The sequence below is a fragment of the Bos indicus x Bos taurus genome, chromosome 11 (genome assembly GCF_003369695.1).
Source record: "Bos indicus x Bos taurus breed Angus x Brahman F1 hybrid chromosome 11, Bos_hybrid_MaternalHap_v2.0, whole genome shotgun sequence".
Taxonomy (NCBI): domain Eukaryota; kingdom Metazoa; phylum Chordata; class Mammalia; order Artiodactyla; family Bovidae; genus Bos; species Bos indicus x Bos taurus.
Window position 1 is genome coordinate 13078985 of NC_040086.1, and position 18984 is coordinate 13097968.

An 18984-nucleotide genomic window follows, 5' to 3' on the forward strand; every position below is an offset into this window, starting at 1 on the left:
ATTTGTAACATTCTTTAGATTCCACTTATATGCGATACCATGTATTTGTCTGTGTCTTACTTCACTTTGTGTAACAATCTCTAGGTCCATTCCTGTTGCTGCAAATCAGGTCATTTCATTCTTTTTTTTACAGCTAACATTCCATTGTCGATACGTACCACATCTTCTTTTATCCATTCCTCTGTCGATTGAGATTTAGGTTGCGTCTATGTCCTGGCTATTGTAAATAATGCTGCAATGAACACTGGGCTGCATCTATTTTTTTGAATTATGATTCTCTCTAGATACATGCCCAGGATTGGGATTACTGAATGATACGGTACCTCTATTTTTAGGTTTTGAGGAACCTCCATACAGTTCTCCAAAGTGGCTATACCAATTTACCTTCCCAACAGTGTAGGTTTCCCTTTTCTTCACACCCTCTGTTAGTATTAATAGATTTTCGGATGATGGCCATTCTGACTGGTGTGAGGTGATACTTCATTGTAGTTTTGATTTGCATTTTCCTAATGGTGCTGAGCATCTTTTCATGTCCTTTTTTGGCCATGTATATGTCTCTTTGGAGATATGTCTATTAAAATTTTTCACCTGTTTTTTGTTGGGTTGTTTCTTTTGATATCGAATTGCATGAGCTGTTTGTGTATTGGTTTGGCCCAAAAGTTTGCTCAGGTTGGAAAAACCTGAAAGAACCTTTTGGCCAGCCCAGTTATTTTGGAGATTAATCTTGTTGGTTGCTTTGTTTGCAAATATTTTCTCCCATTCTGAGGATCATCTTTTCATTTTGCTTATGGCTTCTTTTTATATGGAAAAGCTTTTAAGTTTAAAATTTTGTTTTTAATAATCACATTGTTGGTTGTGCTCTTGGTATTGTTAATTTTAACTGATGTCCTTAAGAATCAGAATTTCTAACATAGGACAAAGATTGATTTAGATTTAAGACAGAAGAGATTAAATACATCTGGTCTTAGTTGTGGCATGGGGGATATAGTTCCCTGACCAGAGATTGAACTTGGGTCACCTGCATTGGGAGCGCAGTCTTACCCTTTGGACCACCAGGGAAGTCTCCATGATGCATTTTATTTTAAAAACAAAACATATAATTCCAAGTTCCATCTACTAAAGAGCAATAACCAAATACAAGCAATGAACACCCTAAATAGCCACTGTTCTTTAAGAAATGGCTGACTTCAGATCTAGGGCAGGAGGTATATAAAACAAGTGTGCAAAACCTTCACATACGAGTAGCAAGGAACCTATGAAAATTACTTGTGTCATGTTAAAAAGAATGAAAAGTCAAATCAAAAAGGCCAAAAATCAAACAATTTGAACATCAACAGGCTAATACTGCAAAGGTTTTGCAACAAATATACTAAGATTTATGAATTCAAATACTTAAAATTTGCTTCTCAAACTATGTGATGGATCAGTTTAGTTTTTAATCTATTTTTAACCCTATTTTTCAATCTATCACAGACTAATATTTGTACAATTTTTTTAATCAAATAAAAAACAACAAAAAAAATACAAGCCCAATTTTAAAAATTATTAGATCCAAGAGACAGTCTCTGTCAAACTGTGATAAAGTTTCCCAACACTTTCAATTTCTGTACTAATACCAGTTTGTGGACTGGCCCTAGATCCAAAGACCAAATTCTGAGTAGCATGGCTTTACAGAACTGAGTATCTCATTTCTTTATTATATAAAATACCAGAAGAGAGTCTATATATTAAAAATAATTTAAAAGACCTATGAATACTAACAATATATGGATCTAACTTTGATCTTGATTAAAACAGTAAAAGAAAAATCATTTATGAAAGAGTAGAAAATGTGAACTCGATTTTTATTTAAGAAATATTTTTAATCATATTATCGGTTAAGAATCTTTATCTTTTAGAAATACATAATGAAACATTTATGGGTAAAATGACATGCTGAGATTTACTTTACAATGAGAAGTGAAACTAGGTAATTAGTATGTATAAATAAATTACTGTATTCTAAGTTTTAAAACCTGACTCTCATACTTTTTTTTTAAAAAGAACTCAAAAGGAGCCGTTTTGGAGAGGCAAATTTCCACCACATTCTTTGACAGAAAGGATAAAAAAATCTAAAAGCTTTTATAGAGGTGTTGAACACAACCTTTTCTTGCTCTGGTGTCTAGATAAAGAAATGACACAAACTATGATGAAATGATAAAAGTTGCAATCCAATTATATCCTGCTTATTAAGAACTACTATGCAAATGACAGTCCATGTGTGTAGTGTCAATAAAGGGAGATATTTTCAAGCTTTTCTGGAAAAGTCTAGAATACTTCTAAGATTATATGCAAAGAATATATGCTTATTGGGGGGGGGGGGATATAAATAAAAATCTTTCGTATTTGGAGCCCTAAGATAAAACTTCCCAGTTTTAAATATGGGCAGCAGCAGAGAGGACATTGTTTACTACATATAGTGAAAATATCAACATCTGTTACTAGGATGAAACACATAAATCACCTCTACTATACTTTTGCACTTTAACAGCTCCTTTTAATTTAGAATCTCAATGTCCCGATAACTAGTTTGAAGGAAATCAGTGTTTCACATTTAAACTCTTATGATTAGGGAATTCCCAGGTGATCTAGTGGTTAGGACTATGCTTTCACTGCCATGCCCTGGGTTCAGTCCCTGGTTGGGGAACTGTGATTCTGAAAGCCACAGTTCAGTTAAGTTCAGTTGCTCAGCTGTGTCCACCTCTTTGCGACTCCATGGGCTGCAGCACACCAGGATTCCCTGTCTGTTACCATCTCCCGGAGGTAACTCATAACTCATGTTCGTCGAGTCCGGTGATGCCAGCCAACAATCTCATCCTCTGTTGTCCCCTTCTCCTCCTACCTTCAATCTTTGCCAGCAACAGGATCTTTTCAAATGAGTCAGTTCTTTGCATCAGGTGACCAAAGTATTGGAGTTTCAGCTTCCAATGAATATTCAGGACTGATTTCCATTAGGATTGACTGGTTTGATCTCTTTGCAGTCCAAGGGACTCTCAAGAGTCTTCTCCAACAGCACAGTTCAAAAAGCATAAATTTTTTGGCGCTCAGCTTTCTTTACAGTCTAACTCTCATATCCATACATGACTACTGGAAAAACTATAGCTTTGACTAGATGGACCTTTGCTGGAAAAGGCACAGCAAAAATAAAAGTTCCAGACCAGGGAATGAATGAATGCAAGCCTTGGCAGTGAAAGTGCCTGCCAGCACCGTATACTCCAATGTTTTAAGAGTTCTTCTCTCTCTTGTCACCTCATTCAGCTATATGGTTTTAATAATTATAATAGACTCTTGGCATTCATAGGCCATCCCTCTCCACACACCATTCCTTAGTTTGTCGCATGTGGTAATATGCCATTTTGCTCAGGCTATGGTTAAGTGTGAACTGAGTGTGCACTTAGTGTGGTGAGCAACAACAGAAATATGCTGTCTTGTGTTCTTCATTTCTCTCTTGCTGACTGTGAGGTAGTGTGTGCTGTTATGGGAGTAAGAGATCTAAACAAATAGTTGTTTTTTGTTTCCTTCCATTCACCCTCTTTGTTAATTGGTGCATTCTAATAAAAAGAGGGGCTTCCCTGGTGGCTCAATGGTAAAGAAACTGCTTGCCAATGCAGGAGACACAGGTTTGATCCCCGGGTTGGGAGAAGGAAATGGCTACCCATTCCAACATGCTTGCCTGAAAAATTTCACGGATGGAGGGCCCTGGCAGGCTACAGTTAACAGGGTTACAAGAGGCAGACATGACTTAGCAACTCAAACAACAGCAATATTAAGAGATGGAAGGATCAGATATTAAAAATTCAAAGTCAGTAGGCTTATGTCTGAAGCACAGTTTCATCTACAACTTCACAGTACAGGACTGTGTCCAGCACCTAACAATTCAGTGAGTTCCTTTTTTGCACTTTTACAACTCCCTACGAACATATTCAATAATAATTCAAACGGTTTACAAAGCAATTCCTGTGGTCTATAGGAAGTAAAAGCTGTTCTGTCTTCACAGTTTCAAGGTAATATAAAATGACTTGCTAGGAATCACCTTAAATGGGTCCTGGCAAAAACAGCTGTTACCAGAAGCAGAAAAAGTATCTTTCTAATTCATTAAAAAAGTCAAGCAAAGTTTTACTCAAACCTACCTGGGCTAAGCATGCCATAATTAAATTTTATCCAGAAAAACTGAAAATTTTAAGAAATCTTTGACCTGTACAAGGATAGCTGAAGCAAAGCCAAACACTGTCATGCCTTGATTCCTAGTAATGTAAGTAGGATCCCCAAGCACCCCAAGTCACAGTGGTTGTAGAGAAGCCTGTCTGCAACCAGAGGCAAGCAAGTCTTCAATAAATCAGCCACAAACACAACATGATATTTTAAATATACAGTAGGAACATTTATTTTAACACTTCTAAAAGATATTTCTCCATGCCTGATGATTTGATATAAAAATCAAACCCATCATACTTTCCCCATCAGTCTCTCTACATCAAGGGCAATCAGAAATTTGTACAACATGAATATCTGCTTCTGAAACAAAAATTACAAATTAAGTGATAACAAAAATACACAAATCAACTGGACCCTAAACAAATTTCTAATGAATTCTTCCCCCCACCCCCTCAATCACCTAGAGCTTCTTTCTTCAGCCTCATTCTGCTCCTTTTCCTTTCTTTGCTTGGCCATGAACTTCTGTTAAAAGCAATTCATAATATAAAATATTTATTAGATGCTGCTTTGCTGTGTTACAATTATACCTAACACATTTCATTGTATTTACAATTTAATAAGCTTGATCCTACAAAATAAAGATTAAAGAAACAGTGCCTTATATTAACATTATTTCTTTTCATCAATCATCTGGTATTTATGATATAATATGCATTATATTGATGCTTGGGGACTCAGTGGTCAACAAGATAGGTAAGACCCTTTACCTCATGGAGCTTACATTCTAGTGGGGAAAGAGAAATAATAAACAATTAAGATAATTTGGGGGGTGGCAGTAAGTATTATAAGGGAAAGAAAGACAGTATAGTAAATGAGACTGATTCTTTTTTAGGTGGGAGGAGTTCTCTATTTTAGCTAGGTCTTTTCTCTGTCAAAGGCCTTTCAGGGAAGCTGTTGTTTGAGCTGGGATTTAAAAGATGATGAAGAACCAGTTAGACAAAAGGGGTTGCAAAAGGGCAAAGGAATAGCAATATAAAGGTGCAAAGGGCCTTTAATATAGGAAAAATAAAACAGAGACAAAAAAGCTGGAACATGGTGAGCAATAATAGGAGGTCAGAGAAGCAGAAAAGAATCAGATCATGTAGGGCCTTAAAGACCCACAATAAGAAGTTTGGATATTATTCTAAGGGTAATATGAAGCCAGTGGAAGATTTCGAGTGGAAAAGTGACATGATAACTTAAGAGCACAGGTAGCATAGCACAATGTTTAAGGGAACAAGCCTAGAATAAAACAAAAGTAGGTTCAAATCCTAAATCTGCCCCTAACTAGCTATGTGATCTTGGGTATTAGATCCTTGGGTTTAGATACTCTTTAAGTTGACTAGGGGATTGAATAAGCTTCCAGCAAGTAAATAACAGCTTAAAGAATATTAGATGAGTGTCTGTGCCACAAATTAAATATAGAGGATACACAGAGCAACTCTCAAACATTCAGGAGGAAATGAGAACCACTGTTTCAACTCTGGCTAATGATGATTCTCTGGGGTTGTATTCTAAATGCTTCCCAAAGATATTTACAACTTAAAAAGGGGATAGTGGTAGTAAGGAAATGGTTTAAATAAAGTGGATTCTTTTGCTAGACAAGTCCAAAACATTAATACATTATGTGTCCATGACTCTGCAAGAGGGCATCAGATTATATAGTTTCCCACACTTTAATGGAGTGTCACATGGGACTGCTGCTGCTATTGCTGCTAAGTCGCTTCAGTCGTGTCCGACTCTGTGTGACCCCATAGACGGCAGCCCACCAGGCTCCCCCGTCCCTGGGATTCTCCAGGCAAGAACACTGGAGTGGGTTGCCATTTCCTTCTCCAATGCATGAAAGTGAAAAGTGAAAGTGAAGTCGCTCAGTTATGTCTGACTCCTAGCGACCCCATGGACTGCAGCCCACCAGGCTCCTCCATCCATGGGATTCTCCAAGCAGGAGTACTGGAGTGGGTTGCCATTGCCTTCTCCGGTCACATGGGACTAGTAATACACAAAATCTACTCTGGCAAATGCTACCAGAAAATAAGGAATAAAAACTAGAAGTTAGTGCCAAGATACAGTGAAGGACACAAATAAACTGGCACAAACCTTAAAAAGTTGTTTCAAGGGGAAAGAAGGTACATTTTATAAGGACACTTCAGTACTTTAACTGTAGTAACAACATCTGAAGATTCTATGAGGAGTTAAGAATAAAAAAACTTACCTCTGTATTTTGCTTATGACGTGTACTCTTGCAGTGATTTGTCATTGCTTTTTCATCTGAGTAGAAGAGGGAACAAATTGGACAGAAGAATCCAGCCTTCGGTACAAGAAAGTCTAAATCTTGAAAATTCAGAAAGAGAGAAAGGGAAGAGGAAGGGGAAAAAAAATCAGTTATATTCTTTCTATAGCTGTGTTAATAAATTTATCTAAACATGACAAACATACTACACACAGCATATACTTACATATATATGCAAACACAGCGATCAAGAGCAATTAAATTTCTAATCACGAAACTGAGGTCTTTATTTTTAAATGAATTCTACAATATTCCAGAGCTTCCAGGATGCCAGGGCACTGGAAAAGAATCTGGCAGTCTTTGAAATAAATCTCTTAAGCATCCACTGTTTTTTTTTTTTTTTTTTAAAGAAATGGTATAATGGTATGAAGAGGCAAAATGACAGGCAACTGTCTGCTTGAGGAATATATCAGGTAATGCCTAACACATTCAGATGCCCCCGGATCATCTGAGCTGGCCGGCTCAGCCCTGGCTCAGATGCCCCCCAGCTCATCTGAGCTGGCCATGAACAAAGTTTGCTAGCTAAGCTTTTCTAGCATGTCCTAATACTCAACTGTAATTTCTGTCTGGGAAAGTATAACTCAATTTTACCAGAGCAACAAAGAGAGTACCTATCCCAGACTTCAAGAGTGCAATAAAAATATCTTTGCCAGGTAAAAACACAGAAATGCCAGTGCGCAAAACTTGTTAATTTCCACTCTAATTATCTAAGCAAGTTCACCACATTACTTACCTAAACAACAGAATACTTATTATGATACTGAATCTTTATTTCACGTGGATAAGGAAAAATATCATTTTTACTTTACCTTCAGGGACATCAGGTGCCACTGATCTCCCTGAAGAGTCCTCAATCTTCTTGCGTTTCTGTTCTGGTTCTGAATCCTCTAATCCAGATTCTTCACCAACCAAAGTCATTAAATTTTTCAAAGAAAAAAAGTTACTCAAAATAGATTTACAGATTTGTCTTTTAATGTTTATGAAGTTGTGTTGGTTTCTGCTATACAATAACACGAATCAGCCATAATTATATATATACATCCCCTCCCTCCTGAGCCTCCCCCCTCCCCTCCCCCAATTCCACCCCTCTAGGTCATCACAGAGCGCCAGACTGGGTCCCTGTGTTATACAGCAATTTCTTACCAACTATCCACTTCACACACAATAGTGTATATATGTTGATACTACTTTCTCCATTCATCCCACTCACTCTCTCCCCCAACTGTGTCTACAAAGTTCATTCTTTACATTTGTATGTCCATTCCTTCACTGCAAATAGGTCCATTTCCAGATTTTGTGAGGCTAACATCAGATAATCCCTGCCTTCAAAGATTAATTTATGGATCATCTCTCTAAGGAAACCTTTCTCACCCAACTATTTTTCCAAGAGTCTTTATATATGGAATAAATGGGTAAATCAGTTCAACTTTATTAAATGGACTTAAGGATATGGGACTAAAGTTTAACAGCATATTTATACATGATTCCAGAAAAAATTCAAAGGTAAATGGGAGAAGTTCGAGTTCTACATTACGGATAACAGCATGTGTATGCAAAAGTGCTGGGTTGGGAGAAGAGTGTAGATTAAAGGGAAAAGCACACGAGCAGAGAATAATTCTGACAGCCTCTACAGAAGCCATTCCAACCAAGAAAAACAGAGTCTACACTGATGGACTAAGAGCCTTGTTACACTGAATCACAAGTAAAATTACAAACATTCAAATCCAGCAAAGTGAATTAACATCTAAGAAAGTACTCAATGTTATCAGCAGACTGCATAATATGATCTTGGGGGAAGACAAAACCAAAAACTGGTTCCAAGCAATTCTAGTTACCCTAAGTAGGTGAAATACCTAACTGTAATATAGCACTTGACAAATCTTTTATATATATATCCCATTTGGCTTTTAACACATATGAGATAGGCAGGTCAAATCATTACTATCCATATTTCTTCACAAAGGAGAAAGCAAAACCAAAAGAGGTAAGAAACTGATTTTGTTCAAGGTTGCATAGCCAGGAAGTGATGGGAGATTTGTGACTTCAAGTTCAGTGCTCTCCCCGTGTAACTGGGCCACCGTTTACCACATCTGAGGGGATGGCTAGAAACTACTGAATTCATTATTTACTCTTCTCTTATTCCTTTCATTTTATCAGTCATCAAGTCCCAAAGAGTTGATTAAAAAGACTGTCTCCCTTTTCTTGACTTGATGGTTAAAACAGCCTCCAGTCTCTTGCTGTAAGAATTTATTCCCTTACCAGAGTAACAAGCTTTCTCAAACACACTTGCTCCTACCATTCCAAAGGCACCTTTATCTAATAATAAAAACAACAATACCATGTATTATTAATATATATGTTACATAATAATTAAAAGATTAAAACAAATATTTTAAATTTAAAATTCTTTAAGAAATTACTTTCTTAAGCTAGGTTTTTCATTAAACATATTGCCCAATAATGAAAATAAATGGTTACAAAAGCAGTAAAGAAGTGATCCTTTCTTTATTTTTCTGTGGAAATGAGGCAGTACTAAGCAAGCTGACAGTTGAAGCTGCCGCATCACAGTAGAAATCCTCAGGGGGGGAAGCTCTGATGAAATCATGCTAGAAGCATTTGTCAGTTAGTAAAACCACTGACGGGCTTCCCTGGTGGCTCAGTGGTAAAGAATCTGCCTGCAATGCAGGAGACACAGTTTAACCCCTGGGTTGGGAAGATCCCCTGAAGAAGGAAATGGCAACTCACTCCAGTAACCTGGCCTGAGAAATCCTGTGGACAGAGGCACCTGGCAGACTACAGTCTGTGGGGTCACAAGAGTTGGACACAACTCAACAACTAAACAGCAACAAAACCACTGCCTATGGCTTGGTATCAAGGAGAGGTTAATGGAGAAGAATAGACAAAGAAGGAGTACCCACTTAACAGAGAGAGAGCATGAGGAAAAAGCACATGATCAAGAGTAACAAATGATACAGAGAAATCAAGTAAGACTAAAAAGAAAAAAATTTTATCCAGTTTGACAAAAAGCAGAAAGGTTTCAAGTTTTTATTACACCTGGTTAGGAAATGGGAAAGGAAAGAGGCCTAAATAAACTGTGGAACAGCACTTAGGACCCAATTGAGAGCTAGGTCAGTGAGCTTGGACTGCATCACAGTTGGCCATTTTTCCTTAGAGAACATGGAATACAAAAGCAAGAGGGCAATGAGGATGCTGCAAAGAGAACGGTACAAGGAATTTAGCATTTTGCTATGAATATAACAGACACTGGAGAAGGGCATGGCAACCCACTCCAGTATTCTTGCCTGGAGAATCCATGGACAGAGAAGCCTGGCAGGCTACAGTCGATGGGGTCACAGAGTCAGACAGGACTGAAGTGACTAACACACATAACATACATGGTAACAAATACTTGTCAAGTTAACTGGAGCATTCTAGATACTGTTTCTTATTTGTGTCAACATAAGTTACATTAATGTTATTAAGACATCTTATTTAATTCATTGGCTGGCTACGTGCCAGCAACCACAAAGTGAGGAACCTGGTCCACAAGGTGAGTTAGCTAGTAAACGATCCTTACTTGATGCTGCAACATGGTCAGAATACCTTTCATGGATCATTTCCATGAAAATTAGTAACATTTTTAGATAATATTTTTCTATTATCCCACTCCAATAATCTCTATAATGTCAAAGATAAAAACCTTTACCCAGATCTAACTATTAATAGGCTGCCTCCCCTCACTCCCATCCCTTGCCCTATTCAATCTTTTTTGACACTTTTCTTAGTAGATCTTTGGAACTTTAACCACCACCACCTCATGTCGTGTTACTCTCTCTCCTACTTCAATTAATCTTACTTTACCTTCACTAATTTGGAAGGCCTCTTCATCTTTCACTGGTTCCACTGTAACAACTTTTTCTGATGGTGGCATTTTTCCAATTCTAACTCTCTTGGTTGGCACCGTAGCTTTAAAGAGAAAGTCTAATTTATTACAACAGTAACAGTGTTTAAATTAGTTTTAATTCTGAATAACAACTTTAATACTTCTTTACAAAAAATACAGTATTACACAAATTTGGAAAGGAAACCTATTTCTAATAAAAAAATAGGAGACTCCTATTTTAAAACAGTCAGCATTAGTCTAAGCCTTCTCCTTTTATTTTCCCATTTACCTTGACCCAAACTACACTTTCCTACCTGCTTTTCTTAAAGAACCTACAAACATTTTTTTCTATTTTGTTCCACAAGTCTTTGGGATCTTTCTAGTATTTTCCCTCTTAGTCTGGCTAAATCGCTTAAGATTTCTGTAATGGAAATTATCTTGCTCTCTCTGAAGTACTAAAAGTGAACTGCCCTATCATTGTATACCATCAAAATATTACTTAAAAGTGAAATGGGACCTTCACAAATTTTTCTAAATTCTATGTCTAAGCAAAAACTAGGAGGCAGTTAGATATAAATAGCCTTCTACTTATTAAAAGCTGTATTATTCTCAATAATACAAATATAACATTGTCATTCCAATTCTAATCTGGCTACCCTAGTTTGCCTTCTGTTTTTGTTATTTTTTTCTTGAGATACAGTAACTTAGGCATAATATCTGAACTAAGACAACTTTGTGAATCTTGAACATATTTCTTTGGAAAGTATCACTTGGCCACAATTATATCAGTAATACTATAAAATATATTAAAAAAAATTTAAATACAGTCCTCTCACAAAACAAAAATTACCACTTCTAAGTATCTACCTGCTGAACGTCTTTCAATCATGGTTTTCGGATTTTCTTCCATAACATTCTCATTTACTGGGCCCACTTGAGACAGAGCTTCAAGTTTTGTCTTCTTTTTGTCCACAGTTCTCTTTTTTCTATCACCTCTCTTATCAGTGGGATGGTCATTTTTCCTCTGTGTTAACTCAATTTTTAAATCATTGTCTCCATCTTCTTCCTCTCCAACTTCATCAACAGTAACAAAATTAAGCTCTTCTTTAAGATTGTTAAAATCTGCCAGAGAGTCTTCATCCTCTTCAGTTACTTCATCTAAAGTCACTAAATGCAGATCACTACTGTCATCCTGTATTTCATCTACAGTAACTAAAGTAGAAGGGTCTTCAGGCATCTGAGAAGAAATGAACCCAAGAGAATCCCTTCCAGTATTTCCCTCATCTCCTTTAGTATTTAAAGCACCAAAACTGATATCTGCCGACTCATTTAAAGGTAGCTCTTCTACTTCCCCAATTTCATCCACAGTTACCAAGCGTTCCTGTTTGAGAAGATCTTGCTCTTCAGCCACAGACAGCACAGTAACATCTTTAGTTTCACTGTGAGAAATGCAATCATCTTGATCAATTAACTCATCTAATGTAAGAAGTGAGTTTGAATTTTTAACCATGTCTTCCACGTTTATGTCATCTTCATCAATTACTTCATCCACAGTGACTAGAGCTTGTGCTAGCTGTGCAGCTGCATCTTCCTCTTCCCCAATCTCATCCAATGTTACAAAAGATAACTCTCCCTCAACCACACGAGGAGCAGAGATCTTTCCCTTCTTCTTCTTTAAGTTCAGTTCAGAGGAAGGGGTATTTTTGAGAGCTTCTTTCCTTTTTCCCTTCAGTGGATTCTGCTTGACGTGAAAAGGATTTACTTCTTCTATAACCTCATCCACAGTAACAAATTCATCCAAATTAAATGGAAATAAAGGTTCCTGTTGGAAAAATTAAAGAAAAAAAAATCAGAACTGTGAATAACTGCTGATAACTGGCTAGGTCCCAAATAGTTTCAATAAATGTGCATGACATATCTATCATTTGTGAGAATTTCAAGAGATATAGTATGAGAATTTCAGCATAGAGATGTTTCCTACAGCTGAAATTATTTTTCAAAGCCCCAAAAAGCCAAAGAGTAAACAATGCCAAAGGTAAATCCTAACAATATCAATCCAATTTCAGTAAGATTACAATTATTTCCTAAATGATGTATGAATTTTAAAATATGATGCACAAAAATACTGCATTTAAAGCACTTATCAAACAATATAATGTAAAAGCTTACAGCTTCCATATGTTAAATGATATCTTCCAAGAGTTTTGGAGACTTCACAGACTACTAAAAGCACTTCAAATGAAGCTAGAAAGTTAACAGCTAACTAGATTGTTCCACTGATGAATTTACACATATAATATATATTTTAAGATATGTAATATTAAGATACAGGCATACTTTGCAGATACATTTTTTACAAATTGAAGATTCATGAAAACCCCGTGATAAGCAAGTCTACTGGCTCCACTTTTTCAACAGCATCTTCTAACTTCATGTATCTGTCACATTTCAGTAATTCTCACATTCAAACATTTTCATCATTATTATATTTGTTATGATGATCTCTAGTTAGTGATCTTTGATGCTTCTATTTACAAAAAGACTGTTATTGAAGGCTCAGATGATAGCGTTTTTTGGCAATAAGGTATTTTAAAATTAAGGTGTGCACATTTTCTGAAGACACAATGCAACTGCACACTTAACAGAGTACAGTATAGTACAAACATAACTTACATGTACTGGGAAACCAAAAAATTCATGTGACTCACTTTTATTGTGATATTCCTTTACTATGGCAATCTGGAATCAAGCCTGTAATATCTCTAAGGTATGCCTATGTAAGGTTTATGTTTTGAGAACGTTACACAGAAAATTTATTACTAAGATTTAATGACAAATATAACTACACGTAAAAAAAAATTAAAAAGAAACAGTTATCTGTGATTTGAAAAATGGTGCCAATACTAAAGAAAATAAATTCCTGGCAGGCCTCCTACGCATTTAGTATGCTATCAATGGCCAATTACTAGCAAACATGATAATGGCATTAGAATACATACCCCATTAATTTTGGGGCAGGAGGGGGAATCTGTACGCAATTGTACGATTAATTTATTAAGCCATGAAATAAACCATAATCCTTACTTCTGGCTTTTTAAACTAGTAACATTTCTCCTTGCTCTAATAAAATAGGCTCAAATTTATCCCCTACCAGAAGAAAAAAGTAAAATAACTGAAAAAATAATCTATGAGTAACAGAAACCTAAAATACCAAACAGCCAAATAAAAATTATAGTATGTTTATTTGGCAGTAGATGTCAGTAATCAGAAACTAAATCTTAGAGCCCATCTAGTTAGGGTATATTGAACTATACCAAAAGGACTACAAATTGGAGAGGACTCCAGTCAAAAGTCAATCTCCTTTACACACAAGATTTTATTCTGTATTATAACTTATTCCTATTGAGAGGAGACTGGAGGTGTCTCCCTTTCTAATTCCCTTTCCATCCTTATATAACTTTTTGCTCCACACTAAGAACACAAACTATTTAGCTTAGCTCAAGGTCAGAAAACAAACTGGTAGTAGGTCGAAATTAAAATATCTCATTCCTGTCCCTTGCTCTGTATCAAGCTAATCATTATAGGAGAGACACAAGTTACAAGGCAGACGAACTCTTACGGAATGATGGAACAGATGGGTCCATATTAGTGGACTGTTTCTTACCTCTTTGGATTTTGAACTTCTACCAGTGGTATTTTTAGGATTCTTAGTGTTTTGCCCTGTCAAAGTCTGAAATATTAAATAAGAAACACAGAAAAACAGAATTTACAACTAATTATTAATGTCCTTTAAAACAAACAAAAAAAGAAAGCAGAAAGCAAATATTACCCAAACACATTCAATGATACAAATATTTAATAGGTATTCCAAGTGAAGTCAACAATCATTTAACGGTACAGGCATCATCTCCATAAACTGTAGTTCAACTCAGTTTTACTAATCTTTTCTTCTCAATAGCTACAATGTCTATCAGTAAGTTGATAAATGAAGCTTCAATTTAAAAGAGAAAACGGTTTCCCATTTCAGAAGCAGGATGTTAAATCACTGCAGGAGTGTCACTGCAGAATTATTTTTAAATCCAAAGTTTTATTACTGACCATATTTTATCCAAATAATGCTTTCACATGTTAATAAATTACAAATTTCAGCTTATTATTCTAAGTGTCTACTGGCTTAAATCAATGGAGTCATTTAAGAAAGGGAAAAGGGAGCTTGGGGGCAAAAGGAGTGAGGAGATGAAAGTATAAAACGGAATTACATCTCCTACTCCTTAGCTACAATAGAGAGACTAATCACTTCAAAGACACTTAGTTCTTCCTACCCTCCTCACCTTATTGTTGCTGTCATCCCGTTTCATGATGGAAGGTTTAGCCTCTGTTTCCTGAGGCTGTTTTGTAACATCCCTGTAATCCAGTTTAGAATCTTTGCCTTGCAGGGCTGAGATCCTTCCACTGCTTCCTCTGGTAACACCGCTCTGAATGGGTTTTAATTTACTGCTGTTTTCAGCCACGCCTGACCTGGCACTTGTAGGTTTAAGTAGACCCGATTCCTTGGCTGAAAGCCTCTTTTCAGCATTTATTTGATCTCTGAGTACAGATTTTAGAAAACTTTTCTGGTTTTCAGATTTTGAAGCTGTAGCTCTTGCCTTTGTAGAAGAGACCACATCAGCCTTGATGCCTGATTTACTGCTAGATGCATTTGATGCAACCAGCATACTGATTTTACTCGTTTCATCAGGCTTATTGGCCTGAACCACTGTTTTATTTGGACATGCCTTGGTCACTGAGTTTTCTGCAGGCTTTTCTTTCACTGCAGCTACAACCTTATCCAGCTTCTCTGTAACCATCCTATCATTCTTCTCAGCTTTCTCTCTTCCTGTTTTCAGATCCATTCTGGCTTCCTTAGTATTTAATTCATTCTCCTCCTTCTCATCCATGTTAGTTTTTTCAGAAATTCCCTTTGTGCTCACTGCCTGCTCATCCCCAGTGGAAATTCCAGGTACTAAGGCCACAACACAAGTAGATGGTACTATTTCTGAAACAGTTTCTTGTTTGTCTACTTCAGCTACAGCTTCTATCATAGACTCTGTAATCCCAGAAAAGAAATCTGCTTCAGATGGAGAGTCTTCTAGAATTCCTTTGATGTTCCTTTCTTCTATAAATGTATTATCAGAGGTTGATAACTCTGTTTCCGGGTTAATAATTTCTGTCTCTTCCTTCTCAAAGTCACCGGTATACACCTGCTGATTTAAAACAGATTCCCCTACATTTTCAGTGAATAAGTCAATACTGGCTGACGTGGATGCTACAAGAGGAATTTCCACTTTGACCTCCTCTCCTTGAGTTTCAACTTCAACTGTTTCAAGAGCAAAATCAGAGACACACAGTGTTTTTTCTGGTTCTTCCTCAAAAGGCTCTTTCTGCTGTATAAAAGTTCCTGTTTGAACGCTGGGAACAGATTCTTCTTCAACCTCACTAGGTTTAATAGAGGGACTATCAGCTGTTGTTTGCACCTCACTTTCATCAACTGGACTGTTTTTCAAGTCAGGGCTATAAGTATTTAAAAACAAAAAGAATACAAACAAAAACACAAACAAAAATCAAACTATGATGAGAATTCAACCATTATAAATAACCCTGCCTATGCTAACTGTCAAGACTTCCTAATGCAATAGTGATAAGCACTGGGAAATCCAGTCAATCAACATTAAAATGGTTAAGAAGTTTTGATGTAAATATACAGATAACATAAAATTTTAAAAAAAGCCTCCACTGCACTAAGGATTTCCTTTTAGCTCAATGAAATAATGGCAATATTATGACCACTGGTATGAGCCTTTTACCCACGTAAGTTATAACCATTTTTTCCCCCTCTGTGTCATTACCCCCCGCCCGATATTAGAAGGCTAAATGTGAATTCAAGACATTGCAAATTATTAGATCCTAGCTTCCCATCAGTAAAATATGTTCATGGTTCATGTAACTAATGACTCATGCTTTAAAATTTACAATTCTCTAAGTGAGCCTTACCAAAAAGGAACATAAACAGAAAGTGCAAGTTCACACTCTTAATATGTCACCTCTTTCTTTAGGATATGAAACAGATTTGTTTTTAATTTCCCAAGAACTGTATTTGTTAGTAATACTTATAAGAAAACTTTCTTGGGAAATACCTTTTAAATACTCTTGTCAGAAATTTAAAGTTAGTGGCAAAGCTGATAAGATCACCTTTACATAAACATGTAGTCTTATTATAAAGTATGTAGGTGCCTTTGCTATATCACAAGAAAGATGTTAAAATCTTTCCAGTTATAGAGAATAATTAAAGATATGCTACTCTTCAGTTACCACAAGATGATGTATTATCTGTGTCCTGAGACATTAATAATATTTCAAAAATTTGGAAAAACTGCTATACATTAGGGTCTAATCATATGAGCCAATAAACAATTTCTCCCTCCCTCAAAGATTGTAAACTTAAAATTCCAAAAGAGAAAACTTTCCTAAGAGATCAGAGAAACACCTCTTGAATAGGAAAGCTGTTAAGGCAAACAGTTTCAAGAATTTATTTAAGTTAAAAAGTCAGCAACCACAGACTTTAATCAAATAATATTCTATTCATCTGTATAAGCTACCCTTTGTATACTTGAAAAGATTTAAAGACTTTTATTTGAAATAATTCACATCCCTTATATTAAAATATAAAATGGCTGACATTTGATGTCCCAAATTCTAACACATCAAGAAAAAACTTGTTGCCAAGCACAAATATGACAAAGATGAGAAAAAGCTGTGATATTCAGTTAAAGCAGTCATGTAAATATTACTTCTCAAAACGTGAGCTTTCATTTTTAAGTTTCATTTTAAAGAGACTGATTTCCAATAATGATTTAATTCAAATTCCTGCCTCATTACAGAACTGCACAGTAACCCTAAAGGCTTTACAAGTTAAGGCTATATGAAACTACCAATTTATCGGGCTTTAGAAAGAGAAAACTGGTGATTTTGATTCCTGGCTCTAGGATATAGCCAAGTCCTTCCTGTCTACCATATTTCAATTTTGTCAATAAATTTAAAAAGCTATTATCTTTTTAACATAATGAATCACTATGCAGGTCCACACTTCGGACAGACAGCATGAGCCTACTTGGGAAAACAGCTTAATTCTGTATTTGTTCTTGTGTGTCAGTCTTTTAAAATTATACTGCTTTCTTCACAGGATTCAAATAGTATCTAGTTTTCTGGCTAATATGGAAAAAGTTTCAGTGTTCACCAAGTTAGCTTGGAGAGTCAGTTTGAGAAGTCAGATAAGTGAAAGTATTAACACCAGAGTCAAAAAACCAGTCTCTTAAAAGATCAAAGAAAACAAAGTCATATTCTGGAAACTAGACCAAAAAAGGACTTCAGGAAGGCAGGATTCAGTACAGAGGTATCTAATTTCCCATTCCTGTCCTATCCCCATCCCACCATAACACTAGGGTTTCAAAACCTTCAGAAAAGGTATACAATAAAAGTTGGCCATGAGATCAAAGATTAACACCATACACACACTTTCCATGTTTCACAATAAAGGACAGAAACTGTAAGGACCTAACAGAAGCAGAAGAGATTAACATGTGGCAAGAATACACAGAAGAACTGTACAAAAAAGGTCTTAATGATCCAGATAACCATGATGGTATGGTCATTCATCTAGAGCCAGACATCCTGGGGTGTGAAAGTCAAGTGGGTCTTAGGAAGCATCACTATGAACAAAGGTAGGGGAGGCGATGGAATTTCAGCAGATCTATTTCAAATCCTAAAACACGGTGCTGATAAAGTGCTGCACTCAATATGCCAGCACATTTGGCAAAACTCAGCAGTGGCCACAGGACTGGAAAAGGTCAGTTTTCATTCCAATCCCAAAGAAAGGCAATGCCAAAGAATGCTGAAACTACCGCACAATTGCACTCATCTCACATGCTAGCAAAGTAATGCTGAAAGTTCTCCAAGCGAGTTTTCAACAATACATGAACCAAGGACTTCCAGATGTTCAAGCTGGATTTAGAAAAAGCAGAGTAACTAGAGAATCAAATTGCCAACATCCATTAGATCATCAAAAAAGCAAGAGAGTTCCAGAAAAACATCTACTTCATCCACCTTACCTGCCTTGTGAGAAACCTGTATGTAGGTCAAGAAGGAACAGAACCACAAACAGAACAACTGGTTCAAAACTGGGAAAGGAGTAAGTCAAGGCTATATATTATTACCCTGTCTCTTTAACTTATATGCAGAGTATGTCATACGAAATGCAGAGCTGGATGAATCACAAGCTTGAACCAAGACTGACAGGAAGTATCAACAATCTCAGATATGCAGATAATACCACTCTAATGGCACAAAGTGAAGAGGAACTAAAGAGCTTCTTGGTAAGGGTGAAAGAATGAAAAAGATGCCTTGAAACTCAACATTAAAAAAATGAAGACCATGGCACCGGGTCCCATTACTTCATGGCAAATAGATGGGGGAAAATATGGAAACAGTGACAGATTTTATTTTCCTGGGATACAAAATCACTGTGGATAGTGATTGCATCCAT

The 18984-nt window shown here is 36.3% G+C and overlaps 1 protein-coding gene across 5 annotated transcripts in view; it reads right to left on the reverse strand.

The window, feature by feature from the left end:
• Nucleotides 1-4393: 4393 nt before the first annotated feature.
• The window catches only part of ZNF638 (zinc finger protein 638), a 90719-nt gene continuing 76128 nt past the window's right edge, over nucleotides 4394-18984 (reverse strand). For 3 of the 5 annotated variants that reach the window (XM_027554936.1, XM_027554933.1, XM_027554934.1), the window contains 7 exons: nucleotides 14738-15956; nucleotides 14071-14136; nucleotides 11274-12228; nucleotides 10385-10489; nucleotides 7333-7422; nucleotides 6446-6564; nucleotides 4396-4716 (listed from right to left, as the gene is read on the reverse strand). In XM_027554936.1, the coding sequence (XP_027410737.1) occupies nucleotides 4651-4716; nucleotides 6446-6564; nucleotides 7333-7422; nucleotides 10385-10489; nucleotides 11274-12228; nucleotides 14071-14136; nucleotides 14738-15956 (2620 nt within the window). In that variant the 3' untranslated portion in view covers nucleotides 4396-4650. Of the gene's footprint in view, nucleotides 4717-6445; nucleotides 6565-7332; nucleotides 7423-7928; nucleotides 8840-10384; nucleotides 10490-11273; nucleotides 12229-14070; nucleotides 14137-14737; nucleotides 15957-18984 lie in introns of those variants that run through there. The other 2 variants (XM_027554935.1, XM_027554937.1) reach the window with 2 other exon arrangements.